This window comes from Pteropus medius, unplaced genomic scaffold (assembly GCF_902729225.1).
Source record: "Pteropus medius unplaced genomic scaffold, Ma_sr-lr_union100, whole genome shotgun sequence".
NCBI classification, from domain to species: Eukaryota; Metazoa; Chordata; class Mammalia; order Chiroptera; family Pteropodidae; genus Pteropus; species Pteropus medius.
The window spans coordinates 8,969,519-8,997,160 of NW_024349803.1; the positions used below are offsets into that span (position 1 = coordinate 8,969,519).

Here is a 27,642-nt window from a genome sequence, read left to right on the forward strand (position 1 = left end):
TGCCTTAAAAACTTCTTCTTCAGTTTACTTATTTTTTTTCATGTTTTTTTTTTAATTGAAGAAATTACTTTCCCCCCTTCCCTCCTCCCCTCTGGTAACCACTAGTCCATTGCAGTTTACTTATTTTTAAATAATAACATATTTAAGTAATATGTCCTTTTAATTCCTCTAGGACTTGTTGAGAATTAAACGAGTGTTTGCAAGTATGTGTCTAGAAGAATAGATCCTCAGTAATGTGCAATACCCTGTAATATTCCAGAAATGTGTTTTCACATTTAAAAAATCTTATTTTGGAAATTTTCAAACCTATAGAAATGTTGCAGTTGTTGTAATGTATACCTTCCCCTAGATTCTCCAGTTCTTAACATTTTCTACATTTGCTTCATCTCTTCCATAAATTATTTTTATTGACTCATTTAAGAGTAAGTTGCAGAATCATGACCCTTTATCCCCCAAAACATCAGTGTTTATTTCCTAGGAGACAAGGCTCATTTTCTTATAGTCTTTCATGATGCTGACATTTTTGAAGAGTGTTTACCACTTAATTTTGTTGAATGTCTCTCAGTTTGGGTTTTTGATTGTTTCCTGAGAGTTAGATCCAGGTAAGAGTAATACATATGAGTGCTCTTTCCATGTAGCACATTAGGAAGCACATGATTAATTTTTTTCATTATCGATGAAATTGACTCTGATCACTTGGTTAAGGTGGTGGCTGCAAAGGTTACTATTTTCTCTTTGTGACTGATAACTTATCTGGGGTGTTCTCTAAGCCTGCCAACATACTTATCCAATACTTTGTGTTCATTGATGACTCTTGCCTCAATGAACTCTTCTCCATTGACTGTATTATGTTTCTCACCATCATAGTGTCTGCATTTATTAGTTGGTACTCTACTGGAAGAGCTTTCTCTTCTTTCATTGTTTTAGTATCAATTTAGACTCATTGATTTTTAAAAACATTTTTCCTGAAATTGTTTTTCTGACTATGCTATCACCCTATCACATTTTCAAACATACATGATAGTAGTTACATTTTTTCCCTGCCCCATTCCTACTAATCTAACATACTGGTTCTTCCCTATTCCATATTTATGTGTGTCTGCTCCCACAGTGATAAAACTGGCTATCATTATCTTCAATATATTTCATTCATTTGTTCCATCCTACAATAAATACAAGTTTCAGAACCACTGCAGCTATATCAACAATAAACCTTCTGAGGTAAAAGTTCAAGACTTTTTTTGTAGTTCTGTCTTTAAACTGAAGGCACATGGTCAAGTTATTTGGATTAGGAAGTGGGTGGTAATATCAATTTGAGAGTCAGAGTCCTTTGTCTATGTTTGTTTTTCCCTATCCTTGTAAACTATTTTACTGAGTATGTAAAGTATTAAGAGCCATACCAGAACTGGAGATTTTAAGTGGTTTCAGCAGAAAGCCCACCACAGAGTGCTGCTCCAAGGTGCCTCATACTGTGTGCTTTACTCTATGATGAAAGCCTTGGGTCCTTCCACCACTCATGACTTTGCCTTGCTCCAGCCTCTTGGTTCCAAAGGTAAGCACTGCTTGGATGTTGCATCATTTAAAGCTCAACTTGACCAAAGCCAATATGTGACCATCATCCACATTCCTCTTTTCTACCAGCCACCGCACCATTCCAGGTAGCCGGCATATGCCTTTAGGAAGTTATTTTTCCTCTTGAGCATCTTTCTTTCCTCTCCAGTTGGAGAATGGGACTCTTCCATTCTAATTGGGCTCTAAGTACTTTTGCAATACCCTCTCCACTCATCTCTGTGGCGTCCCCCTAAGCCTTCTGAGCTAATAGATGAATTCCAGGTCCAGATTTTGTTGCATTCCTCTGTTCTGGCACTTCCAGTGGATAGGATAGTACAGTTCTCCCACGTCTTTAGCCAACATAGAAGTTCTGGTCTGTCCTTTCCTTCCTTGCCTGAGTTTTTAAGCTTGTCACCTCCACCTTGGAACACCCTTGCTCTCCAGCCTGCTCATCATGCTCAAGGGCCTGATTTCTCCCATTAGTTCATCTCAAATTGTGAGCTCGAACTGATTGTTTACAGAAGGTATTTTTTTTAAGTACCTGATTGTGTGGTTTTCTGCCTTATACATATTTTTGTATTCCTAACTACGTGGTGAGAGTTCCTGGGGGACAGAAGCTCTTTGTATTCCTCTTTGGCAGCTAGTACAGAACCAGCAGGAAGACTGTAAACCACTGGAAGGAGATGTCTGAGTACTGGGCTTTTAGAGACCTCCTGGCTAAGGAAGACTCCTGCAAGTTGGTCAGTATGTGGCTCAGGATCTTAACATTGTCTGGCCATGCACTTTTTGGGGTCACCAGTATAGGATTTGGACTGTTTGGGGGTTAACTGTGCTATAGTCCATATAAAAATAGTGCACATGAGCTTCTTTTTGAGGATAGAGTCTAAGAAGTGTTTTACAGGTTGTGAAATCTGGATGCTAAGAAAGCCTTGTGCCTGTGCCTGCTATCAAAGCAGGGGAACCAGTCCAGTAAAGCATTTGGAAAGAGGCTTCTGGGAAACCTTGGAGTGGAGATGGTGGGAGAAGTCCAATCTCAAAACCAAGCTGGTGGCCAAGGAAACATGAAGCCGCAAAACCTTGGAAGCTTTGTCAAGCAGACCAGCCTTGTGGACTGCAGAATGCCTTGAGAACGGTGACAGTATTGTAGACTGCTGTGCATGGATGCTTTTCCCAACTGGTGTTCTCACTTTAAGGGGAAAAAGAAATGTTGATTCTTATAACCAGAGAGGAATTAAGTTCAATGAGCAGAATGCTGGCAAGTGCCTGTCTTTAGACTGATAGTTGTAGAGGGTAGGAGGCACTGCAAGTGTCCCGCTGGACCTTCACTGGCTCCGAGTAAGCAAAGCCAAGTTCTGAAGCTGGGATTTGAACCCAGGCATATTTTTCTGAACCCCAAGCCTGTCTTCTATTTATATTGCCTCTCAACTGATGAAATAAGTGTGATGAGCTCCTAAGGGTTGGGATGAGAAAGGTGGTGGTCTGCTGCCCTGGGATTGCCTCAAAGGATCCAAAGAGCTACGAGATTGGGAAAGCTTCTCTACCTTGTGCATTGGCCAGTCATCTTTTTGAGTTGCTGGAGTAATGGGTAGCATGTCCACAATGCAGCTTTCCAGTGCTTCTTAGAAAGTACTTCCAGTTTTTCTTCTGACCATGTCTTGATCTCCCCAGCCTAATTCTCTGCCCTTGGATGCACTGATGCTGGTGCTTAAGATGTGGTCTGCCCACCCAGAGAAGCCTGTGAAGATATTCACCCCACCCTTGGACCAGCCTAGACTTAAACTGTTTGACTAACATATTTCATGTTCTTCTAGTTCCAAAGGATTTCTGGAGAGCCATGACTTTCTTTTAGAGAGAACTACTGCACCTGTTAGCATGGGCTCTCCACCATTCTAAATGAGCTATGGCCACTTAATAGGCAGTACCTCAGTCTGCAGCCTCTGTGGAATCAACACATTTGGGCAGACGTGGCAGCCTTAGTAGGTAGGTTCTGACATGTCACTACTGTCCTGGATGGTGAGAACTACCTCCTTCATGTGTCCTTCAAAACATGAAGCCTGATAGAGACCCCTACAGAGCAAGGCACTTAGGGCAGATATGGAACCTTACCTCAATTTTTGGTCTGTTTATATTGAAAAACCTGAGCAGGCACTAAGCCTTTGTTTCCCATGAAGACACTGTTCTTCAGTTGATGTACTCTTTTCTGGGAGCAGGGCCAAAGAGAGTCATAGTTAAGTAACAGCTGGCGAGTTTTCAACATTATCCTACGGAGAGTCATACCTGGATAAAGCCCTGGTCTCGTCTCATAAGCTTGTAGCCTTCAAGATGAGCTGCCAGAGACAAACCCATCCTTATTTACCTTCCCTCCTTAGCTGCCTGGAGAGCTCACCTGCTGATTTACACCCTGTATCCCTGAGGAACACAGCCCCCAAAACATGGCCAGGCCCATAAAGTGTAGGGTATGACTTTTTAAGTATGCACTAGTATCAAGAAAAATCCTTACTTGTGGCCATGTAGAATCCAGGTGTTCTTTAAAAGACCACTGCTAGGGAACAACAGTGCAAGAGCCCAGGGTCTGGATCTCAGGCAAAGGGAGGACTCAGGCTACAGATCAGTGGATAGTCCCTAAATTCCTTCTCCAAAACTCAACCTCTTGAACCACAGACAACTTGCTTGGCCTACCCACTCTCACGAGAAATGCAAGGAATGAAAGAAAATGAGCTAGTCCTAAATTTCTGCTTTCTTAAAAATCTCACTGGCACAGTAATTTTGCCATCTTGTAACAAATTGTAAGAGCAAACTCTCAAGAGCAGCAGGACAGAAAATCATGTCTTTAAAGCTTTACCTAGTAGGAACAACAGGATGACTACCACAGCCTGATTTTGAATAGTTTATTAAAGGAAAGGTGAAGCATCAGTTTCAAATTGTACAAAAGGAAAAAAACCTCATATTGCAAATGTACAATTTACAGAATTACTAGCAAAACCAATCAAGGAGACACTGAAAATACAAAATTTCAACTGACTTCAAACTGAATTGGAAACCCATTGGAGTAGATATTAAGCCTTTTTTTGTTGCATGGTAGTCAGTCTACAATTCTAAGTCAGCATCTGTTTTCCACATGAGACCATCAAGCAAAGGATCAATCTGTGCATGTGCCAGGGCACCTCCTGGCTTGCTCCCTGGCCAGAACCACAGGCAAGCCTGGCATGGTGGACTGTCCAGTCATTCCTGCCCCTTCACTTCCAGTGAAGCCCACATCTCTGGAAGAAAGTGAGACCCCAGCCCCCTAACTGGAGCCCAGAAATTGCTAAATTAGCAGATAAAACATTTTTGGCAACTGAGTTTTTTCAGAACTATACAAATGTTGAGAAAAATCTGTTTACTAAAAGGGTGAAGAAAATAATCCATTTTGTTTTCCTACACAAAAGATAATCATTGGGTGCACAGATCTTTTAAAAAATGCTTTTCATTTTTGGTAAAAAGGGAAAACCTCATGATTCTGTTGCAGCTACTTTAAAAACCAGCCCTGAAACAGCTGGGGATGGATTGGTTTGAAATTCTGAGGCTTACTTTAAAAATCAGAAAGGAAGAAACTAAGTGGGCTTTAAAAACAATAGCAGCAAGTCATAAAAGGTCGAAGCAGACTGTAACTCTAAACCATTGAAGGCTGTCCTGAAGATTCATATTTTTTCCCCAAACGAATTATTCTTAATATGCACACTTAACACTGAAATGCAGCTGTATTTCAAGGTAAGCTTAGGAACTTCACCCTCTAAGCACAGACTTCTATGCAGCACATACTCCTATGATCGGTAAACTTAATTCACAAAATTAGCACATAAAGGTATTAAGTGCATGGGAAGTAGACACAGTTATGTTACACTTAAAATTACTTTTGCATGGCAAAGGAGTTCTTTATCTTAAGAAAATGGAAGTCTATGTAACCTGAATTTGGCAGGGCATGAAATTAAGTGGTAAAAACAGCAAACTGATAACTTGAGAACCATTTTTGTTTTACTGAGAATACTTTATTTGCTGGTAGAAGTTGCTAAAAATGCACAGAACAAATACCAATAGAAAATGTACTGTATTTGAATCTCCCTATTCTATATAAAATGAATGGTGTACACCATCTGTTGGAAAAAAAGGGCTGCATGGACATTTATTTTATGCCCCCTTATAAATAAAAATAAACCTTTTTATTCAAGAGTATATAAAATCTGGGAATTCATAGCCATATCCATAGAGGGCGTGTGGTTTTTGGCAGAGATGCACTGTCAGAATTTCATCTTAGCTTGTCAATATTTCTGCTCCTCCATATTTCTGTATTCCACAAGGTCAACCAAATCCAGTGAGCTCCAAAACACTCTTCGGCAATTAAAATGAGCTGCTTACTCATAGGTTTAATAAAAATGGTTAGCTTTTAAAACATAAAAAGGCAAAATGTTAAAACGGTTTTTAAATTGTATAACAGGAAAATAAAGTTAAAAATATTTTTTTTTTTTACTCAATGCTGTTTTCATAAAACAGGTGTATAACAGTGTTTATCTTGACAGCTGTTTTAAAAATTTAAAATTTCTTCCTCCCTCCAGAAAAACACACATCTGTATTGGGATAAGTCCAGTATTAGGACACAAATGACTTTTCAGATCAGTCTTTCTGAGGTGACATTCACCAACATTCCCTTGGGTAATTTACATGCTCCTCTTCTGTCACTGCAAGAAGGGATGACTGCAATCATTTGATTAAAAAACAAATCAGATCACATCAAAAGTGTTTTTTCCCCCATACAAGCTATCACAGTATATAGGCCTCTAGCTCTAAATAATAGAGTTCCAGATTTGTAAATTTTCTTCAGACTTCAGAACATAGGCATTCCAAATCCCTAGAAAATGAGAAACAATTATTAACTTCAAGCACAAACAAGACCCAGAAACTATAAATAAAAAGCAGTAATAATTTAACACTTACTGAATCGTCTTCTATGATAGCTGCAGAATCAAAGAAATCTGGCCTCAGCTCAGCTCTCTCTCGCCGATTTCTTGATGGGGGCTGGAAAGAGAAGCCAGTTATTTAATTTTTTCCTGAGATATAGTAAGATAATGAACTGTGATAATCAGCTAATATTTCTATTTCTGATGGTACTATAACTTTTGAGGGTCAATTTTGAAAGAATCTGGCTTTTACATGGAATATACATTAAATTTAACAGTGCATTTGGCTTTAAATGATCACTTAGACAAAAAAAAGTCTTAAGTTATGAATCATTTGAACATGTAAAATGCATATAATTTCTGGACCTAGAAACAACATCTGTAAATCACAGAGTAATTATAAAATTGATCAAATGTTAGGTGAGACCTTCACTGAATTCCCCAAAGCAGGTAGATGGAAAAGTATTGATAGACCAGAGAAAAGGAGGTTATAGATTAGAGTGACATGATCTCATGGAAAATTCAAAACATACAAAGCAGAATGTTATGGGCTAAATTATGTCTCCTCAAATTCATAGGTAAAAGTCTTACCCCAGTGCTTCAAAATGTAACTGTTATTTGGAGATAAGGCTTTTAAAGAGTTAAGGTAAAAGGAGGTCATATGGGTGGGTTCTAATCCAATGTGATTAGTGTCCTTATAAGGAGAGAGACACAGAGTAAAGACAAAGAAGACTGCCATCTACAAGTCATGGAGAGAGGTCTCAGAATACAGTCAACCCTGCTGACAACTTGATCTCAGATTTCTAGTTTCCAGGACTATGAGAAAATAAATTTCTATTGTTTAAGCCACACAGTCAGTGTGTTTGTTATGGGAGCCCTAGAAAATTAATACAAAGAGAAAGTAATATGATAAACTCCCAGGTTCCCATCACCCATCTTCACCAATTGTCAAACATTGGGCCAATCTTATTTCACTGAATCTCGTTTTTTTTTTAATTCCTGTCATTTCATCTATAATTACTTCAATATGTATCTCTAATGGATGGAAACTTTAAAAAACATAACCACCGTGCACTACTATTCCTGAGAGTTAATTTCTTAATATCACCGACACCTAGTCTATATTCAGATTTATTTCAAAGTTGTCTTTTCACACTGAACAAAATAATCTATTTGGTGGTTATTTTGGAGCACAGTGTATACTGTCAGACTCCATTTTAAAGTATAAGAGACCAGATCTAGTGTGAGCTCTTTTTCAAGAAGGTAATAAGAAGGAATCAGTTCCTGTCATTGCCAGAGCTCAAAATCTGACTGCTCTGAAAGCAGGCCTGAAAACCATATGAGCTTATTGAATGCCCACAAGCTTTACACTGGTCCTGTCCATTGTTGGTCAGTGTTACCCACTCCTTCTCATCTCGCTTCCTCCCACAGGTTTCTGAAAACAAAAGCATCTCTTACACCAATGTCTTCACATATTTTAACGGAAGAAAAATGAATTTCCTTACCAGATCAATAACCATGGTGTCTTCAAATTCTTCATTCATATCTTCTAACTGGCTCCGGGATGACATCATCACATCTTCAAATATAGGCTCAGCATCTTCTTCCATTAGGCCCCGACTGATAAAGAAAAAACCGGAGTCAGAAAGCTGTGCAGATTCATCAAATCTGGAGTCCTGGCTCTTTCTTATATTAACTCTTCTAACCAATGAAAGCACACCTTCCGATTACAATCTGTAGACTATACAAATTATGATAGTGAACCTAAGGTGATTAAGGATCACTCCTTCAGTTTACTCAAGATTTCATCTCAGTTCATCAGAAGGAAGTATAATTTAAATGCAATAACAGCAATAGTAAACTTTTATTGAGCTATGTGTCGGTTCCCACAAAACTCTTAAATGATTGGTACTATTATCTCAAATTTACAAATAAGAAACCTGAGCACAGAGAAAACAGAGCTTCCCCAGAGACACATAGCTGGCAAGTAGCAGCACAAGGATTTAAACACTGAAAACCTCAAGAGCCCATGCCCTCTGTTCCTGACCTATGCTGCATAGTATATCCTGAATTATGATTTTAATTCCTCAGACCAAATATCAGAGAAACCCAAGTCATTCCACAAAATGACCAGCATCACACAGTGATTATATTCTTGTGATACTAGATGTAACACTTACACGGCATGCCTTACTCCAGTTCTCACTTTCATGTAGTTCATTCCTGTTCTGTCCTTCCGATTTAAGTCTTCTAATTTTGGCTGGCCTAACCAAGAGATCTGCATCTGAGGACTAAGAGAGAAATAAATGTTGTGGCAGCAGATAATGAATTTAGCTAGTAAGTTCCATGCTAAGGCGGCCATAGATGGCTGGTTTAATCTCCCGTGTCAGGGGAGTTAGCTGGATCAGGGCCAAGGCTGAGAAATGGCAGTAAGTTGGCCAAAGAGATCCCTAAGTTTCCAAGAGAAGCTGGCTGTGGCTAGTTGCTAGGTGTTAGGAAATCAGAATATGTCACCATATAAAATATGCCTCTTTGAGAGTTATTTTGAGCTGCAGGCATTTAATAAGCCATAAATGCAAAAAAAGCTCTCGGAAATAAATTCCCCTCTAAATGGAGACAGACTCTTTTCTGACCCAGCTAGGGGCCTTAAGAGTGTTGAGGAAAAACTTTTCCCTCTCCTACAGGTACTTAAATTATCAGCTTTGTTCCCCAAATCCCTGCCAAACAAGTGCTTCTCGGACCTCTGTATTCAGCTGCTGTCATACTCAAAAGTGTTCCAAGCTGGACAGCCAGCCCCCCAAGGGACAGAAACAATGCTGGCTTGGTAGCTCAGAGCCCTCCAGGGTTGAACAAGGAAAGGTATAACAGTTTTTCTAAGATCTTAGGAGGAAATCTGGAGTCTGGTGCATGCTGGGTTAAATTTGCACCTGTACTCTACTTATCAGCACATATACACTGCATAAACATGCCTCTTGGGAATTTTATAGGATGTAAACTTTAATGATTTTTAGTCGATAAAATCTGCTGGATGAAAAGTAGCTGTCTTATGTGGGGCTACCACCTTGATTAAACCTAAATATCTATAGCAGGGAAAAGAAGACAGACCACATATAGGAGGGACTGACAAGTGGTAAGGTCACGGAAGAAAGGCAGGCTGCTCAGATAAGAAGGAACCCACCCTTGTAGGAAGCTGGTCATATGGTAAACTAAGAATGCCCAGTTATGTAGTGGCTGACAATTATCCTTTCAGCTTTGAAGAAAGGGAGATTCTCAGAGCAAACATGCCTTATGAAAACCCAGGAACTGAATACTTCTATCATTGCCTCTTTCCATTTCTAACCTGCTGAATCTGTTGAGTTCAAGTGAGAGAGCTCTCTGATCCATCAGAGTAATTCATAGCATTACCCCAATATGAACAGAAACACAAGTGAAATGATAAGAGAATTTCCAAGTTGGATGTAAAACAACAAAAAAAAGTTTAGGTTTGTTTTTTTTTTTAAATTGCAAAAGTCATGGAACCACAATTTCAGAGCTCTGGTACTAGAAACCATTTTAACCACTACTGTGGGGAAAGGTAAGATCTTGATTCGCTCAACGAAAGTGCAACAATTCTTAGAATTTATCAAATATTTTAATTCTTAATCCACAAATAGTTTTAAGTTTAAAATATAAAGTTAATCAAGATAAAGTACTATTAATTAAATGTATATAAAGGTAACACATAGTCTATTTGGTGTTCAGACAAGTAACAACCTTAGCAGAGACTCTTATAGGCTCTCTTGCCAAGGAAGTAACCTGCATGTCTTATTGGCAAGTCCCTGAGAAGAAACGGACCTGTCCAATGAATGAATGTGCAGACTCCGACTGAAAGTTGCATATAGTGAGAACCATGCATTAAAAGAAAAGTCTCTGGACTCTGAGGAACTGATATCCATAAGCATTGACAGACTTATTATACCTCTTCTAATATAAATTATTTAACTTCTATTTGTGGTTTTGTTTTCTCATTAACTGACCAGTAAAATGATGAACAAATGTAGTTTTTTTCCTGATAGTTTTTTTCTTTAACAGTTAATGGTTTTATGTCAAGAAAATGAACTTTTACTACTTACTTGTGTAAAAAGTCGGGTTCAGAACCATGTTCGGACTCGGGTTCCTGAATCTGCTCTCCCATGGGCCGGCTATTCTCCCGCAGGACAGTGGAAGTGAGCTGTGGTGCTGGCAGGGGGCCAGGAGTCTGAATCATGGTGTCTGTCCTATTTAGCCACGTATTATCCAGACTTTCATCTGTAAAATTCCAGTTTAGAGTCATAGAACATCACGGGTAGAGTAAATGCTGGTAGAAGTTATAGAATGGCTCTGGAATTAGACTGCCTAGTTTGAATCTCAGTTACACCGCTCACTGGTATGACTTTGTATAAGCTGTTAAACTTCCAAAATACAGTTTTCTCATATACAAAATGTGGATATTAGTACCTAACCTCACAGGTTTGTAAAGATTAAATGAGGTAATGTATGTAACCATCAGATGTTACCTATCCTCACATTATCATCTTTTCAAGTCCTTCCACCTCTAAGGATTAATTCACCATAGAAAGGGAAGAATGGGGCCAGCTTGAGACCCCTGTAGCCTGCTTTGCTCAAGCAAAGGAAGTACCACTTAAAGTCTGGGTCTCAGGCAGTAGAACTAAAAGTCTGGCTGGACTTTACTGAGAAATCAGCAAGTCCTGTTGCACAACACTGGTCCCAAGAAAAATAAACCTTTTTTCCAGGTCATACATGTGGGAATGTGTTGAGAGGCTCACTCTTCATGCCTAAGTCTTCCCTGATCACTCCCCATCCAACCCCACCTATCATTCTCTTTTAACTTGTACAGGAAACAGAATTATTCCTGATTATTTAGAAATAAATTATATACTGTCCTGCACTAGTAGGTTATTTGTCATGTGCATGTGTTATCTCTAATTACATTTAAGTTTCTTCAAGGGTCCAGGAACTGTTTTTTTGCCGTAAGATCATTTATAAAGATCTGAGCAGATTAAAGAATTATTTGCATACCTAAACTATATCTTGATAAAATATTACTTAATTGTAAAGTGTCAACCTATAAATTTCTGAATTTTCTTAATATGGAAGACTTTAAAAAATATTACTGCTATGTCTTTCCTTCTTAAGAATTTTAATCACATAGTATGAATCCCATTCTTTTTCTTCCCCCATTAAGTCTCAGAGATATGTGCATGTTAGGTTCTTCATCTGCCATCAAACATTCTTTCTCTCTGTGTATTTCTTAGGTTTTCAAAATTTTGTCAGACACATGTACATTTTATTAGCTTTTCTGTCCCTGGGAATACCTACCTATTGTTTGGTTAAGGTCATTCCACTGACCTGAAGCTCACTAATGAATCTTAATCAGCAAGAATATGTTTCATCATTTTTTATTCATACCAATTTCCAGTTAACATTTAATTCAAAACTTTTATTCTCTGCTGCACTTCAATTTTTAGGATCATAAGAATGATATAAGCATGATCATAAAAATGGTTCTTAACCTGGTACACTTATCTTTCAGCTCTCTATTACATGTCATCTTTTCCAGAATATCTTTCCTGATTCACTAAGTTTGGTCACTACCTGTATGTTCCCAGAGAACCTTTTTGGCCAATCAGAGCATTTACCAAACTGAATTGCCTACTTCTCTGTCTCCCCATCTGCACTATGAGCTATTTTTTTTTTTTTATCAATACCTAATCTCCAGCATTTAGTGCAGTTCTTAGGAAGGTTCTTGATAAAGACTTAATGAATAAATAACTTCAGGAAGAACTCACTCTTCTTGAAGAGATCCTCCTAACTCCTAAAGATTCCTCAATGAGTCTATGGCCATGCCACCCTGAACAAGCCCAATCCCGTCTGATCTTGGAAGCTAAGCAGGGTTGGGCCTGGTTAGTACTTGGATGGGAGACCACCTAGGATGACCAGGTGCTGTAGGCGTAAAAATATAAAAAATAAGGGACTGTAAGCTGACAAGGTCCTTGCAATCTGTGAGGTCAACCAAGGGTTGCCTCACCTAAATACATACATACGTACATACATACATACGTACATAAAGATTCCTCAATGAAAATACTTCTTGCAAAACTCTGCTATGTAGGAGTTCTGGGCATGCAACCTGCTTAAGTCACTTGGTAAATTTCAAATTGTTACAGAGCAAGTATACTTTTTTATAATTTAACAATTACAAAATTAGGTTATCTGGTCCTATATGCTTCTTTCAGTTCTAAAGTGATAATTCTGACTGCTTCACTAGTGAATTTTTTTTTTGGTTATTTAAAATTTCCGAGGCCTTAGTTTCTTCTGTGTCAAATCTGGATAATGGTACTGAACTTAAGAGTTAATTTATAAAAAAACATTTATATAACATGTACCAGGTGCCAAAGACTGACCTAAGTGCTTTATAAATATTAGTCAAATAAATGATTAAATGATAGACTGCATGTAAAGCACATTCCTGGTATATAGCAAGGATTTGATAAATGCTGGCTAATATGAATATTACATCTATGAATCTTTGATGAGTCACTATTTTTTAGGTAGCAGAAGTGAGATGCTGAAAGGTACAAAGAAAAGAGAATCAAGAGTACAGGATTCTGGTCATTGCCCTCCTCTCTGGGTTTGGAGAAAATTTATTAGGAGAAGCATGAAAATGAGGAAGATTATTTGAGGAAATAACCATTTAACTTTGAGTTTTCTCTTAGTTTAAGAATAATGCTGCTTTAATAAAAGAAATTTTAGTCTTTTTGGATCTATTAATATCTACTATTGATCATATTTTCATTATAATTCAACTTTCCCATTCCCCACAGTTCATGAGGATTATAAAACCAGATTTGGCCATTACTATTTTAATATACAAAAATGGTCCATCCAAGGGGGTAGAAATAGAAAGCTGTTCTGATATATTTAATTTGCTGCAGGTGTCTACCCTCAACTTACCAGAATCTCTCCTATATTAGTATGAATTTTAACAGAATAACATTATAACTATCATTTAAAATTTAATGTATTAGAGCAAGGGTCTCCAATCCCCAGGCTGCGGCCAAGTATCATCAGTCCATGGCCTGTTAGGAACCAGGATGCACAGCAGGAGGTGAGTGGCAGGTGAGGGAGTGAAGCTTCATCTGTATTTGCAGCTGCTCTCCAGCACTAGCCTCACCACCTCAGCTCCACCTCATCTTTAGGCATTAGATTCTCATAAGAGCATCAGTCCTTGGTGCCAAAAGGGCTGGGGACTGCCGTATTACAGGGTTATGATATGGGACCAAATTTATAAAGTATTATAATTGTGTCCTTTTTTTCCTCTATGCCTATCTTCCTCTGTGTTCTATGCTCTTTCAACTTATCTTTGACTCTTTTCTGTCCCACTTTGTCTATTTCAAACTTTTTGCCTGAACCTCTCAGTGTGTATCAAATATACAAGGAAATAATGTGCTCAACAGTATTATCTTGCTTCAACAGATTATTTGCTCCTTTATTTATCTATTTAACATCAGCAAAGCTATTTGTTTCATAGAGTAAAGGCAGACTTACCTTCTACTCTTTTTTTGTGAAGTGGGGGTCGTCCTTTCTTATTCCTTACTGAAGAGGTTTTGCTGCTGCTGCTTCCACTGTTCACAGACATTCTATCATCTTCACCTCCAGTGACTAATGAATTCCTATACGAGATGAGTGGAAGCCATACATCTTCCCTCCTTTCCATCATTTGCTCCGTAAGGAACTTTTCTAGGTATGAATGACTAGAAACACAATAGAAGAAGCAGTGATTTTCATAGAGGCACTTAATTTTTTCATAACCTGAGCCTCTCTCAGAAGGTTCTGAAAAATCCTTAAGGATATACTGTTAACAGTGGTTACTTTGGGAAAGAGAAGGACTGAGAATTTAAGGTTTTGCTTCACATAGTCCTAGAATACTTTTAAACAAGTGGATATAATACCAAGGGTGTGTGTGTAAGCGCACGCATGGTCTTTCCTATAGTTCTCCATTTTTAAGTACCAATGTTGAAAAAAAAAAATCAGAAATTTGGCTCAAAAGGGAATTTTCTTTTAAAGTGGTCAGACCAAGACAGGAGTTCTGGAATGGAGTGAGGAGCTTTGCATACACCCTCTCTCCAGCAAAACACCTTTTAACTGGTGAAAATTATAAGACAGTTATTTTAAATCTTTAGGAATTGTCCTAAGGGCATATAGCAAATGGAGGAAACGTTTATTCAAGAAAATCTATTAAGTCTCAGTAAAAACAAAGTTTGTAGCATTTGAACCACATCCTGCCTGCATCATTCCCTTTTCCCCTACCACAGCTCTGTGTTATGGAAACTCTCTTTCATCCTAGCTCCCTGTTTAGAGCTACCCTGGAAGAAGCAGGCCATCTGTGTGTTGCAGAAGCTCCCTTCTAGACAGCAGCCTGGAGAAATGAAGCTCCCCCCATTACCCGCTCTAAGCCACATATGTTGGGTAGTAACTACCCCAGGCACAGCAGGCTAAAGAATGTTGGGCCCTGAATGTCCCATCTCAGCTCCCCTGCTCACAGAATAGGGATGTTATTCTGGGAGAAGAGGGATGCTGTCCCAGCCCCCAGCTCCTGTTCAGTAGAATAAAAAATTCTGCCCAGGAGCTGAGGCAGATTATAGGATAAAGATTTCCAGCTCTATTTTGGAGGACTGACTTTATCTGGAATAGAGTATAGACTATTCCTTGCCTAAGAGTGTTGTTGAAAGTAATGGAAATCTTGAAAAACAAATATGAGGGTGCTGGTAGCTCTTTAATACTCGAAGCAACAATGAGAAAGTAGAGCAGCCAGAAATTTGAGAATCACAGCCAAGCAGAACCTCCTGGGATCACAGTCAATCCTGGAATGAAAAAAGGCTGTGCACATATGCTAAGCTGCACGCACTCATGGGCAAATAGAACAGAGGATGGGGCAGCTTTGAAATCATTCCCCAAGCCCCGCACAGATCTATCAACACAGAGAAGGGCTTAAATACAACATCTAACCAAACGCTGGCTGAACATAAGCTGCTCTGACCCGTAGCAACTCCTATGAAGCCAGGCTTAAAAATAAAATCACAACAGACTGATTTTCAGTTCCTCATGCAAGGAGCTTGTAAGCTGCCAATGCATCCTAACACGTAAAACGTTGGACAGACTGAAAAAATCAACAACTCTTCTTGGATCCATAAGAGAGGAAAATCACTGCCTCCAAGATTGGAGACACAGGTGAATACAGGAAGTCACAGCTTACTGGAACAAACATACGAACAGAAACCACCTTGGGAACTATTGTTGGGGTAGAAAAATCTGAACTGCTGGAGGCACACTATGGACAAGTCTGAGAGTTAGAAACTCCAGAAGGGACCCAGTCACAGATGAGACCCCCACAGTACTGTGAGATTTATCTCCAGAAACTCAACCATGTGCCTACAGTAAATATCAGAGAAAATTCCCACTGTCCTTTTGGCAAGGGGAGGGGGGAAAGGAACTATTTTGAAATCTGGCAGAGCACATTGTTCTTAACAAAGCCTCTCCTCAGGAGGAAATTAGTTAACCAGACCCTAAACCTTGATGGGATATTATTACCTGAGCCTAATTGACCTAGGGGAAGGGAAATAGCCAACTCCATCCCACTCTACTCATCCTGATCCACCTAAGTGTGAAGGAAAAAACAAAAACAAAAAAACCTGAGAAGCACACAAGAAATTCATAGACCAGAGTCATAGGCTCACTAAAAGGCTGAGACTTAATCACAGGACTACAGAATGCTTTCCCTCCCCACAACTCCTTATCACTACATTACTAAAAGCTTACTTAGAGCAGTTCCTTTTACCAGCACATCATGTCCAAAATTACAAGGCATACCAAAAGCAAAAAACACAATTGCAAGAGACAGAGCACGATAAGAACCAGACATGGCAGAAATGCTGGAATTTTCAAACTGGGAATAAACAACTATGATCAATATGCAGAGAGCTCTAATGGAAAAACAAGGATGCTTCTGATGGGCTTGTTAGGAGACTAGATATGGCTGAAGAAAGAATCTCTGAGTTAGAGGGTATCTCAACCAAAAAACCAAAAAGTAAAGAGAATGAACATGAAAAAAAAAAAAAAAATCCAAGGACGGTCGTACAACTATAAAAGGTATAACATATGTAAAATGGGAATATCATAAGGAGAAGACAGAATGGAACAGAAGAAATATTTGAAACAATAATGACAGAGAATTTCCCCAAATTAATGTCAGATACCAAACCACAGATATGGGAATCATAAAGAACCTCAAGCAGAATAAATACCAAAAGAACTACAGCTAGTCATATCATTTTCAAACTACAGAGAACTGAAGATAAAGAAAAAATCCTGAAAGACGCCAGAGGAAAAAAATACCTTAGCTACAGAGGAATGAAGATAAGAATTATATCTAACTTCTCAGAAACCATGCAAGCAAGAAGAGTGGAGTGAAATATTTGAAAGTGTTATGACAAAAAAAAAAAACCCAACGGCCTGAAATTCCGTACCCTGCAAAATTATCCTTCAAAAGTAAAGGAGAAATAAAGACTCTCAGACAAATAAAAATTGAAAGACTCTGTTGTCAATAGACCTACTTTGGAAGAAATGTTAAAGAATTTATTTGGAGAGAAGGAAAATAATATAGGTCAGGAGTTTGGATCTACATAAAACAAGGAAGAGCACCGAAGGAAGAATAAGTGAAAGTAAAATAAAAACTTATTTTTTCTTATTCTTAATTAGATCTAAATAAGCTTGTTCAAAGTAATAATACCAACAATATATTCAATTATATATGCTTAAAAATTAAATGAATGATAGTAATGATACAAGGGATGGAAGGGATGAATTGGATTATTTTATTATAAGGTACTCATACTACCCGTGAATTGGTATAGTGTTGTTTGAAAGTGGACTTAGATTAGCTGTAAATGTACACTACAAACTCTAGGGCAACAACTTTTAAAAAATATCAATATGCTAAGAAAGGAGAGCAAATGGAATCATAAAATGTTCAACTGAAACCATAAAAGGCAGAAAAAGAGTGGAAGACAAAAATAGCAGAGCAAGGGCAACAAATAGGAAATGGTAAGGAATGTGGTAGCTATTACCCCAAGTATATCAATAATAATTGGAATGTCACTGGTCTAAATGCACCAAGTAAAAGAGTTCATCATAGTGGATCAAAAAACAAGACCCAACTATAGGCTGTCTACAAGAAACTTTAAATGCAGAGACACATATCGGTTAAAAGTAAATGGATGGGGAAAGATATACTGTGCTAACACTAATCAAAAGAAAGCAAGAGTAGCTACATTAATTTCAGACAGAGAAGACTTCGAAGCAAGGAAATTACCAAATTATCAGGGATAGAGAAAGGCAGTACATGAAAAAGGGATCAATTCTCCAAGACGACATAATCCTTATTGTGTATGTACCTAACAACAGAGTACCAAACTATGTGAGGCAAAACCTAATAGAATTGCAAAGAAAAAGAGATGAATCCACTATCATGGTTGGAGAATTCTATACCACTCTATCAGAAATGGACAGATTCAGCAGGCAGAAAAACAGTAAGGACACAGCTGAACTCAACTACACCATCAATTACCTAGATATCAAACTACTACTTCCAACAACAGCAGAATACAGCTCCCCTGGAACATTCACCAAGACAGACTACATTCTGGACCGTAAGTCACCTTAACCAATTTAAAAAAGAACAGAAATCATCCAATGTCTGCTCTTAAGACCATGATGGAATTAAATGAACGATATGAAAGGTAGATGGAAAAATTCCAAAACACATGGAGACTAAACAACACACCTGTAAACAACACATGGTTCAAAGAAGAAATTGCAAGAGAAATTAAAAAACATTTTGAACCAAGTTAAAAAGAAAACACAACATGTCAAAATCTGTGGGATGCAGTGAAAGCAGTGTTTAGAGGGAAATTTATAGCACTGAATGTACATATTAGAAAAAAAGACTGAAAATCGGTAAGCTTTCACCTTGGGAAACCAGAAAAATAAGACCAAATCAAATCTAATGTGGAAAAAAAGAAATAACAAAAAGAGTAGAAATCAATAAAATTGAAAACAAGAAATCAGAGAAAATTGGCAAAATCAAAAGCTGGTACTTTGGAAGATCAATAAAATTGATAAACCTAAGTTTTTAGCTAACTTAGCTAAAAAAAAAAAAAAGAGGACACCATTTACTAATATTGGAAATAAAAGAGGACATATCACTACACAGAAACTATGGACATTAAAAGAAAAATAAAGGAATACTATAAACAACTCTATGCCCACAGATTTCACAATCTAGATGAAACAGACCAATTCTTTGAAACACAAAATTTGCCAAAACTAAGACAAGAAATAGACAATCTGATAGGCCTTATCTATTAAAATAAATTGAACCAATAATTAACATCCCTCCCAAAACAGAAATCATGAGGCTCAAATGGCTTCACTGGTGAATTCAACCAATCATTTAAGGAAGAAATATACCAATTCTCTACAATTTCTTTCAGAGGATAAAAGCAGAAAGAATTCTTCCTAACTCATCTATGAGGTCAGTGTTACCCTAATACCAAAACCAAAGACATCACAAGAAAAGTACAGAGTAATACTTTCATGAACATGAATACAAAAATTCTCAACAAAACATTAAATATAGCCTAACAATGTAAAAAAAATGATATATACCATGACTAAGCGAGATGTAACCCAGGTATGCAAGGCTAATTCAACATTCAAAAATTAATGTAATCTGTCACATTAACAGGATAAAAAAAAAAACTCATACAATCATATCAATAGATATGAAAAAGCATTTGACAAAAACACCCATTAATGATAAAAACTCTCAGTAAACTAGGAATAGAGGGGAACTTCCTCACCTTGATAAAGAACTTTTACAAAAAACTGTACAACTAACATCATACTTAATGCTGAGAAACTTGAAACTTTCCTACTAAATCAGTTACAACACAAGAAGGTCCCCCCTCTTAGCATTCCCGTTTTCAACACTGTACTGGAAATAAATTCTAGTTAATACAATAAAACAAGGAAATAAAAAGTATACAGATTGGGAAGACAGAAATCAAAGTGTCCTTGAGCACAGATGGCATGATTGTCTACGTAGAAAATCCTAAAGAACTGACAGAAAATGAGAGTCCAGTCAAGATGGCGGAGTAGGTAAAAGATGTACTTGCCTCCTCCTCTAAAATTATAAATTATAGAATAATCAACCTGTAGAACCATCTGAAGACTAGTTGAGCAGTACTCCTATAACTAAGGATATAAAGAAGCTATGTTCAGATTGTTAAAAAGTGGGGTGGAGACACAAAATAGGTTGGCCCTACACCCATGTAGCCATTGGAATTGGCAGCGGTATCTCAGCTGCAGGTGTCCCCCATGACAACCAAGGGGTGGTAGCCCCAAAAATGGCCACTGCCCCTAGGCCAGAGCACCAGTGCCAGGAAGAGAAGCCCCCACAACATCTAGCTGTGAAAAATCAGCAGAGATTCCAAACATATGGGTTAGATGGAAGGCTACTGGAAACCCAGGTGTCCTCTTAAAGGGCCTGCACACAGACCCATTTGCTCACAGGAACTTACCCAGGGCTCTGGTGGAGGTACAGAGGCTTGGGAAACACCAGGAACATACAGGGAGAGAGTGAGTTGTGTGGCTTCAGAGTGAGGGCTGGAGGGATAGCCACCATCTTTTCTATGTTGAACCCTTTTCCCCACATGGCCAAATCTGAATTTGCATTAACTGGTAAAATCAACTTGCTCCACACCAGTTACTCCCTCGGGCCTTGCCCAACCCAATTCACACACCGCCAAATGTATTTTTGGAGGCGCTCTGCAGGAGGCTCTTTCAGCAGCAAGCAGCCTACCTTGGCTCGGTCATCACAGGAGGCACGTTCAATGATGGGCAACCAGCCCCAGCCTGTGCTGTAGTCTTTCTTGGACAACTTAGGCCCCAGGCAGAAGGTGGCTGGCCTCAGTATGCTCTGAGTCTTTTGCTGAGTGGCCTCAGGCTCAGCACTGACACCAAACCTGAATTTGCATTAATCCAGTGAACACCACTTGCCTTACCCTGGTGACTCTGAGACCCTGCCTCACCCAACTTGTGAACCACATGAGGCTCCGTCAGCGGCTGAGCCTTACTGGAAGTTGGCAGGTGGTGGCTAACCTCAGGATGCCCTGGACCTTTTGCTGAGCTACCCCAGGCTTGGTATTGGTAGCAGACAGCTTCAGGTTTACAGCATGACCTCTCACATGCACCACTGGATCCAGCAAAGGGGGTGACCAATACCTGATCATTTTGTAGCTCCTACCCAATAGCCTAGGGCCAGTCACAAGCAGTGGCTGACACTGGCCTGCACAGGAGCTACTCCCAAGAGGTCCAAGAACCAACACACCTGGAGTTCAGCTTAAGACCGTAACAAAGCAATACTCAATTAGCCCCACAAGTGGCACAACCAAAGGGTGGTCTGGTCAGGTACCAGAGCCCACTTGGGCAAATCTTGTTTTGTGGGGTCAGCACCCACATAGCAGCTCATAAGCTATGTTCCAATCAAAAGACACAGGGTAACTGAATGGAAAAAAACACAAGACTCATACATATGATATCTACAAGAGATCCACATTAGAGCAAGACACACACAGACTGAAAGTAAAAGGAACAGAAAAAGATACTACATGTAGACGGAAATGAAAAAAAAGCTGGGGTAGCAAAACTTAGACAAAATAAACTTTAAAACAAAGGTTATAAGAGACAAAAAAGGACATTACATAAGGATAAAGGGATCAATCCAACCAGAAGACATAACCCTAGTAAACATTTACACACCCAACATAGGAACACCTAAATATATCAAGCAAATATTAACTGACATAAAGGGAGAGATTTCCAGTAATACAGTCATAGTAGGGGACCTTAATACCTCATTGACCCAATTGAAAAATCTAGACCGAAAAATCAACAAAAGAACAGTGGCCTTAAATAACACACTAGACCAGATGGATTTAATTGATATTTTTAAAGCATTTTACCCCAAAGCAGCAAAATATAGATTCTTTTCAAGTGCACAAGGAACATTTTCCAAGATAGACCACATGTTAGGCCACAAAATAAATCTCAATAAATTTAAAAAAACTAAAATCATATCAAACCACAATGGTATGAAACTAGAAATCAATTATAAGAAATGGAAAAACACAAATATAGAGAGGTTAAATAACATGCTACTGAACAATGAATGGATTAACAATGAGATCAAGGAAAAAAATCAAAAGATACCCTGAACAAAAGAAAGCAAAAATACAACAATCCAAAACCTATGGGACACAGTGGAAGCACTCCTCAGATGGAAACTCGTAGCAATACAGGCCTACCTCAAAAACATCAAAGATCTCAAATATACAATCTAACATTATACTTAAAGGAACTAGAAAAAGAAGAGCAAAGGCCAAAGTGAGTAGAAGGAAGGAAATAAAGATCACAGCAGAAACAAATGAAATAAAAATCTAAAAAAAATCACAAAAGATCAATGAAACCAAGAGTTCCAGTCAATATGGCAGAGTAGGAAAATGCTGTGCTGGCCTCCTCTCACAGCCTCATAAAAAGTATAACTAGCCTACAAAATAATCATCAGTGAGAATCACCTCAAGTCTAGGTGAACAGAAGTCCTATAACTAAGGCTATATAGAACAGCTATGTCCAGACTGGTAGGAGGGGCAAAGACGCGAAAATGGATGGACCTACAGCCATGTGTGGTGATTGAGAACTGGGAGGGATATTCTGTCTGCGAATGTCCCCTGGAGGAGCAAGGGGCCCTAGCCCTATACCAGGCTCCCCAATCTAGGGTTCTAGTGCTGAGAAAAGAAGTCCCTACAACTTCCAGAGGTGAAAACCAGCAGAGACTGTGGCTGAGTGAGATGGAGGGCAACGGGAGTCCCAGGGGCTCCTCTTAAAGGGCCTATACATGAATTTACTGATGTACTCACTCATTCTTGACTCCAGGGCTAGGACAGCAGCTCGAAAGGTGCCAAGGACATACGGGGTGGAAATGAATGGTATGGCTCCAAGGCTGGTGGGTCAAGCTTTCTCCTAGGCAGAAGTTATGCCAGAATCTATTGTTTATTTTGAGTCCTCCCCCAAACCAGCTTGCAGACTCGGATGGCCGTCATATCTGAGTCTCCGTCAACTTGGCTAACACTGGTCCCCTTGCCCTGGTGATTCCCTGAGAAACTACTCTACCCAACTTGGAGGCCCACCCAACCCACTTCCTGTGGCTTTTCCATACAAATGGCCTGTCTTGGCTCATGCTATGGACTGGCTTGAAATCTCTCAAAGGTTCACAAGTCCCAAACAAGTGGCATCTGACCTTGGCATACCCCAAACCTCTTGCTTACCAGCCCCAAGTACGGCACCAGCAGCAGCAGCTAGCATCAGTTCGCAGTTTAGTCTCTCTCAGGTATCTCCAAGCCCAATGAGGGGGAAGACATCTACAGAAAGCTTTCTGGATCATATCAGGTGGCCCCGGGCAGGGCACAGGCTACGACTGAACTTCGCCTGTGGTGGGTTCAAACTGAGCCAGAGAACCACCAATTCATCTCTACAAATGACACACTCAAAGGGCAGACTGGACAGGCACCAGAGTCCAGCTAAAGTGAATCCTTCTCATAAGGGTCAGCCCCTGCATAACAGCTCTTCCCCTGTAGTCTCAGCGAATCCTCACAATCAATCGGACTGAGGGTCAATCACTCCAACTGAGGTGCCTGTAGCAATCAAGACTCAACTACAGCAGGGGGGAACACACAACCCACACAAGGGACACGCATGCAGAGCACCTGGTTCATGTGACCGGGGAGTCTGAGCCATGGGGCCCCACAGGACACCTACTCCATTAGGCCACTCTACTAAGACCAGGAGACACAGCAGCTCTACCTAATACATAGAAACAAACACAGGGAGGCAGCCAAAATGAGGAGACCAAGAAGCATGTCCCAAATGAAAAACAGAACAAAGCTCCAGAAGAAAAACTAAACAAAATGGAGATGAGCAATCTACCAGATGCCAAGTTCAAAACACTGGTTATAAGGATGTTCGGTGAACTCAGGGGAAGAGTAGATGAACTCAGTGAGAACTTTAACAAAGCTGCAGAAAACATAATGAAGACAGCAAATATAAAAAAGAACCAGTCAGAAATGAGGAGTGCAATAACTGAATAGAAGACTACATCACAGGGAACTGACAGTAGATAAGATGAAACAGAGGATCAGATCAGCAATCTGGAAGATAAGGTAGCAGAAAACACCCAGTCAGAACAGCAGAAAGGACAAGGAATCCAAAAAAGTGAGGATAGTTTAAGGGGCCTCTGGGACGACATCAAGTGTACCAACATTCACATTATAGGAGTACCAGAAAGAGAAGAGAGAGCCGGGAATTGGAAGCCTTTCTGAAGAAATAACGATGGAAGACTTCTCTAACCTGGTGAAGGAAACAGGCATACAAGCCCAGGAACCACAGAGTCCCAAGCAAGATGAACCCAAAGAGGCCCACACCAAGACACATCATGATTAAAAAGCCAAAGGTTAAAGACAAGGAAAATCTTAAAAGCAGCAAGAGAAAAGCGGTTAATTACCTCCAAGGGAGCTCCCATAAGACTGCCAGCTGATTTCTCAACAGAAACTTTGCAGGCCAGAAGGGATTGGCCCGAAATAGTCAAAGTGATGAAAAGCAAGGCCCTACAGCCAAGATTACGCGACCCACCCGGTAAAGCTATTATTTAGAACTTCAGTGACAGATAAACGAGCTTCCCAGACCAGAAAATGAACCAGGGGTTCATCAACACCAAACTAGCATTACAAGAAATGTTAGAGGGACTTCTTGAAGAAGAAGAAGATTTAAAAAAATATGAATAATGTCTAACTACATCTCTCCCTCCTATTACTTTAAATGTAAATGGATTAAATGCTCCAATCAAAACACAGGGTGGCTGATTGGATAAGAAAACAAGACCCTTACATAAGTTGCCTACAAGAGACCCCCTTCAGATCAAAAAACACACATAGTAAAAGGATGGAAAAAGATATTTCATGAAAGTGAAAACAAAACAAGGAAAAAAGCTAGGGCAGCAACACTTGTACCTACCAAAACGGACTTTAGAACAAAGGTCATAACAAGAGACAAAGAAAAACCCAGTAATCCTGCTTCTGGGTATTTATCCAAAGAAAACCAAAACCCTACTTTGAAGGGACTTGTGAATCCATATGTTCATTGCAGCATTGTTTACAATAGCCAAGACAGGGAGGCAACTGGGGTGTCCATCAACGGGGGAATGGATAAGGAAGAGGTGGTACACATACAGAATGGAATATACTGAATGATAAAAAAAAGAACAAAGTCTCGCCATCTCCAACAACATAGACGGACCTAGAGGGTATTGTGCTGAGTGGAGCAAGTCAGACAGAGAAAGACAAATGCCATATGATTTCATTTACATGAGAATCTCAAGAACAAAATACAGGAAGAAACAAAATAGCAACTCATAGATAGGTAGAACAACATTCTGATGGTTGCCAGAATGGAGGGGAGTTGGGGGGATGGGTTAAAAAGTGAGGAGATTAAGTATAAATTGGTAGTTACAAAATAGTCATGGTGATGTAGAGTACACTGTGGGGAATATAGTCAGTAGTATTGTAATAAATAAGTATGGTGTCAGATGGGTACTGGATTTATTAGGGTGATAATTTAATAATTTACATAAATGTCTATCTAATCAGTGTTGTACATCTGAAAGTAATATAATATTTTATGTGAAGTATAATTGAAAAAAATAAAAATGTAAATTAAAAAAATTAAGGAAGTACAAATTGGCAGTTATAAAACCATCATGGAGATGTACTGTTCAGCAAAGGAAATATAGTTAATACTATTGTAATAACTATATATGGTGTCTGATGGGTGCATGACTTACCGAAGAGATCACTTTGTAAGTTACATAAATGTCTAACCATGATGATGTACACTTGAAACTCATATAATCTTGAATTTCAACTATAATTGAAAAATAAAAATTAAAAAAAATACAGAGTCCTATCAATAGCTGTAGAAAAAGCGTTTTATAAAATCCAGCATCCATTTGATAAAAACTCTCTGCAAAGTGAGAACAGAGGAAACATACCTCAACATAATAAAGGCTATATATGACAAACTCACAGCTAACATCATAGTCAATGATGAAAACCTAAAAGTGTTTTCCATAAGATCAGGAACAAGACAACATTGCCCACTTTCCCCGCTTTTTTTCAACATAGTATTTGAAGTGCTAGCCACAGCATTCAGACAAGAAAAAGAAATGAAAAGTCCACCCGAAACTATTAGGACTGATAAATAAATCCAGTAAAGTGGCAGTATACAAAATAAATATTCAGAAATTGGTTTCATTTTTATATACCAATTACAAACTATCAGAAAGAGAAATTAAGAAAACAATCCCATTTACAATTGCATTAAAAACTTTAAAATACCTAGGAAATAATTTAACCAAGGAGGTAAAAGACCTTCCTGTACTCAGAAAATTATAAGACACTGAAGAAAGAAACTGAAGATATATATCATATATCATATATATCAATGGAACAGAGTAGAGAGCCCAGAAATAAACCCATGCCTATATGGTCATTCAATCTATGACAAACAGGCAAGAACATACAATGGGGTAAAGACAGTCTCTTCAATAAATGATATTGGGAAAAATGGACAGATATATCAAAAAAAAAAAAAAAAAAAAAAAAGAACCTGGACCATTTTCTTACACCATATACAAACTAAACTCAAAGTGGTTTAAGTCTTAATGTAAGACCTGAAACCATAAACTCCTACAAGAAAACATAAGTAGTGAACTCTTTGACATTGCTCTTGATTTTTTTCCCTGATATTTCCTTGGGTATGGGAAACAAACGAAAAAATAAACAATTCGGACCACATTAAACTATGAAGTTTTTGCCCTGCAAAGGAAACCATCAACAAAATAAAAAGACTATCTACTGAATGGAAGAAGATATTCTCCAATGATACATCTGATAAGGACTTAATACCAAAAATTTGTAAAAAATGCACACAACTCAACACCATAAAAACAAACAATTAAAAAATGCATAGTGGATGGGAACAGATATTTCTCCAAAGAGGACATAGAGATAGTCAATAGACATATAAAAAGATGCTTAATATCACTAATCATCAGAGAAATGCAAATTAAAATCATAATGAGATATCATCTCACAGCTATCAGAATGACTATCATCAATAAAGCAATAAACAACAAGTATTGGCTAGGATGTGAAGAAAATAGAAACCTTGTGCACTGTTGGTAGGTTTGAAAATTGGTGCAGCCACTATGGAAAACAGTATGGAAGTTCCTCAGTTAGTTAAAAATATAACTACCATAACACTCAGCAATTGCACTTCTGGGTATTTATCTGAAGAAATCCAAAACACTAATTAGGAAAGATATACATTACCCCTATATTTACTGCAATGCTATTTACCATAGCAAAGATAAGTAAGGAACATAAGTGTCCATCAACAGAAGATTTGGATAAAGAAGATGTAGTATATATAAACAATGGAATGTTAGCCATAAAAGAGTGAAATCTTAACATCTGTGACAACATGGATGAGCCGAGAGGTTATTCTGCTAAGTGAAATAAGCCAAATAGAATACCATATGATCGCATTTATATGTTGAATCTAAAGAACAAAATAAATGAACAAATGTAACAGAAACAAACTCATAAATATAGAGAACATTTTGATGGTCGCCAGATGAAAGGGGTTTGAGGGGATGGGTATAAAGGTGAAGGGATTAGGAAGTACATATTCTTAGTTACAAAACAGTTGTAAGGATGTAAAGCATAGGGAATATAGTAAAAAATACTGTAATAACTATGCATGTTGCCAGGTGGGTACTAGACTAATTGAGGGGAATCACTTCATAGATCATATGTATGTCTAACCACTATGCTTTATACCTGAAACTAATATAAAACAATACTGAATGCCAACTATAATTAAAAAA

General features: G+C 38.6%; 1 protein-coding gene, 1 long non-coding RNA gene and 1 other non-coding gene across 5 annotated transcripts in view; 2 read left to right on the plus strand and 1 right to left on the minus strand.

Moving 5' to 3' along the window:
* The first annotated feature begins 76 nt into the window (after positions 1-76).
* LOC120582117 (uncharacterized) lies at positions 77-12,011 on the plus strand. The gene is made up of 2 exons (XR_005647466.1): positions 77-3,531; positions 7,917-12,011. It is a non-coding gene; the product is annotated as an uncharacterized LOC120582117 (long non-coding RNA).
* Positions 4,425-27,642, minus strand: part of STAG1 (STAG1 cohesin complex component) — a 326,589-nt gene continuing 303,371 nt past the window's right edge. For 2 of the 3 annotated variants that reach the window (XM_039837228.1, XM_039837229.1), the window contains 6 exons: positions 14,073-14,278; positions 10,598-10,772; positions 8,666-8,776; positions 7,991-8,105; positions 6,523-6,603; positions 4,425-6,436 (listed from right to left, as the gene is read on the minus strand). In XM_039837228.1, the coding sequence (XP_039693162.1) occupies positions 6,413-6,436; positions 6,523-6,603; positions 7,991-8,105; positions 8,666-8,776; positions 10,598-10,772; positions 14,073-14,278 (712 nt within the window). In that variant the 3' untranslated portion in view covers positions 4,425-6,412. The remainder of the gene's footprint in view (positions 6,437-6,522; positions 6,604-7,990; positions 8,106-8,665; positions 8,777-10,597; positions 10,773-14,072; positions 14,279-27,642) is intronic. The other variant, XM_039837230.1, reaches the window with a different exon arrangement.
* On the plus strand, positions 12,358-12,476 carry LOC120582608 (5S ribosomal RNA). Its single transcript, XR_005647596.1, has one exon. It is a non-coding gene; the product is annotated as a 5S ribosomal RNA (ribosomal RNA).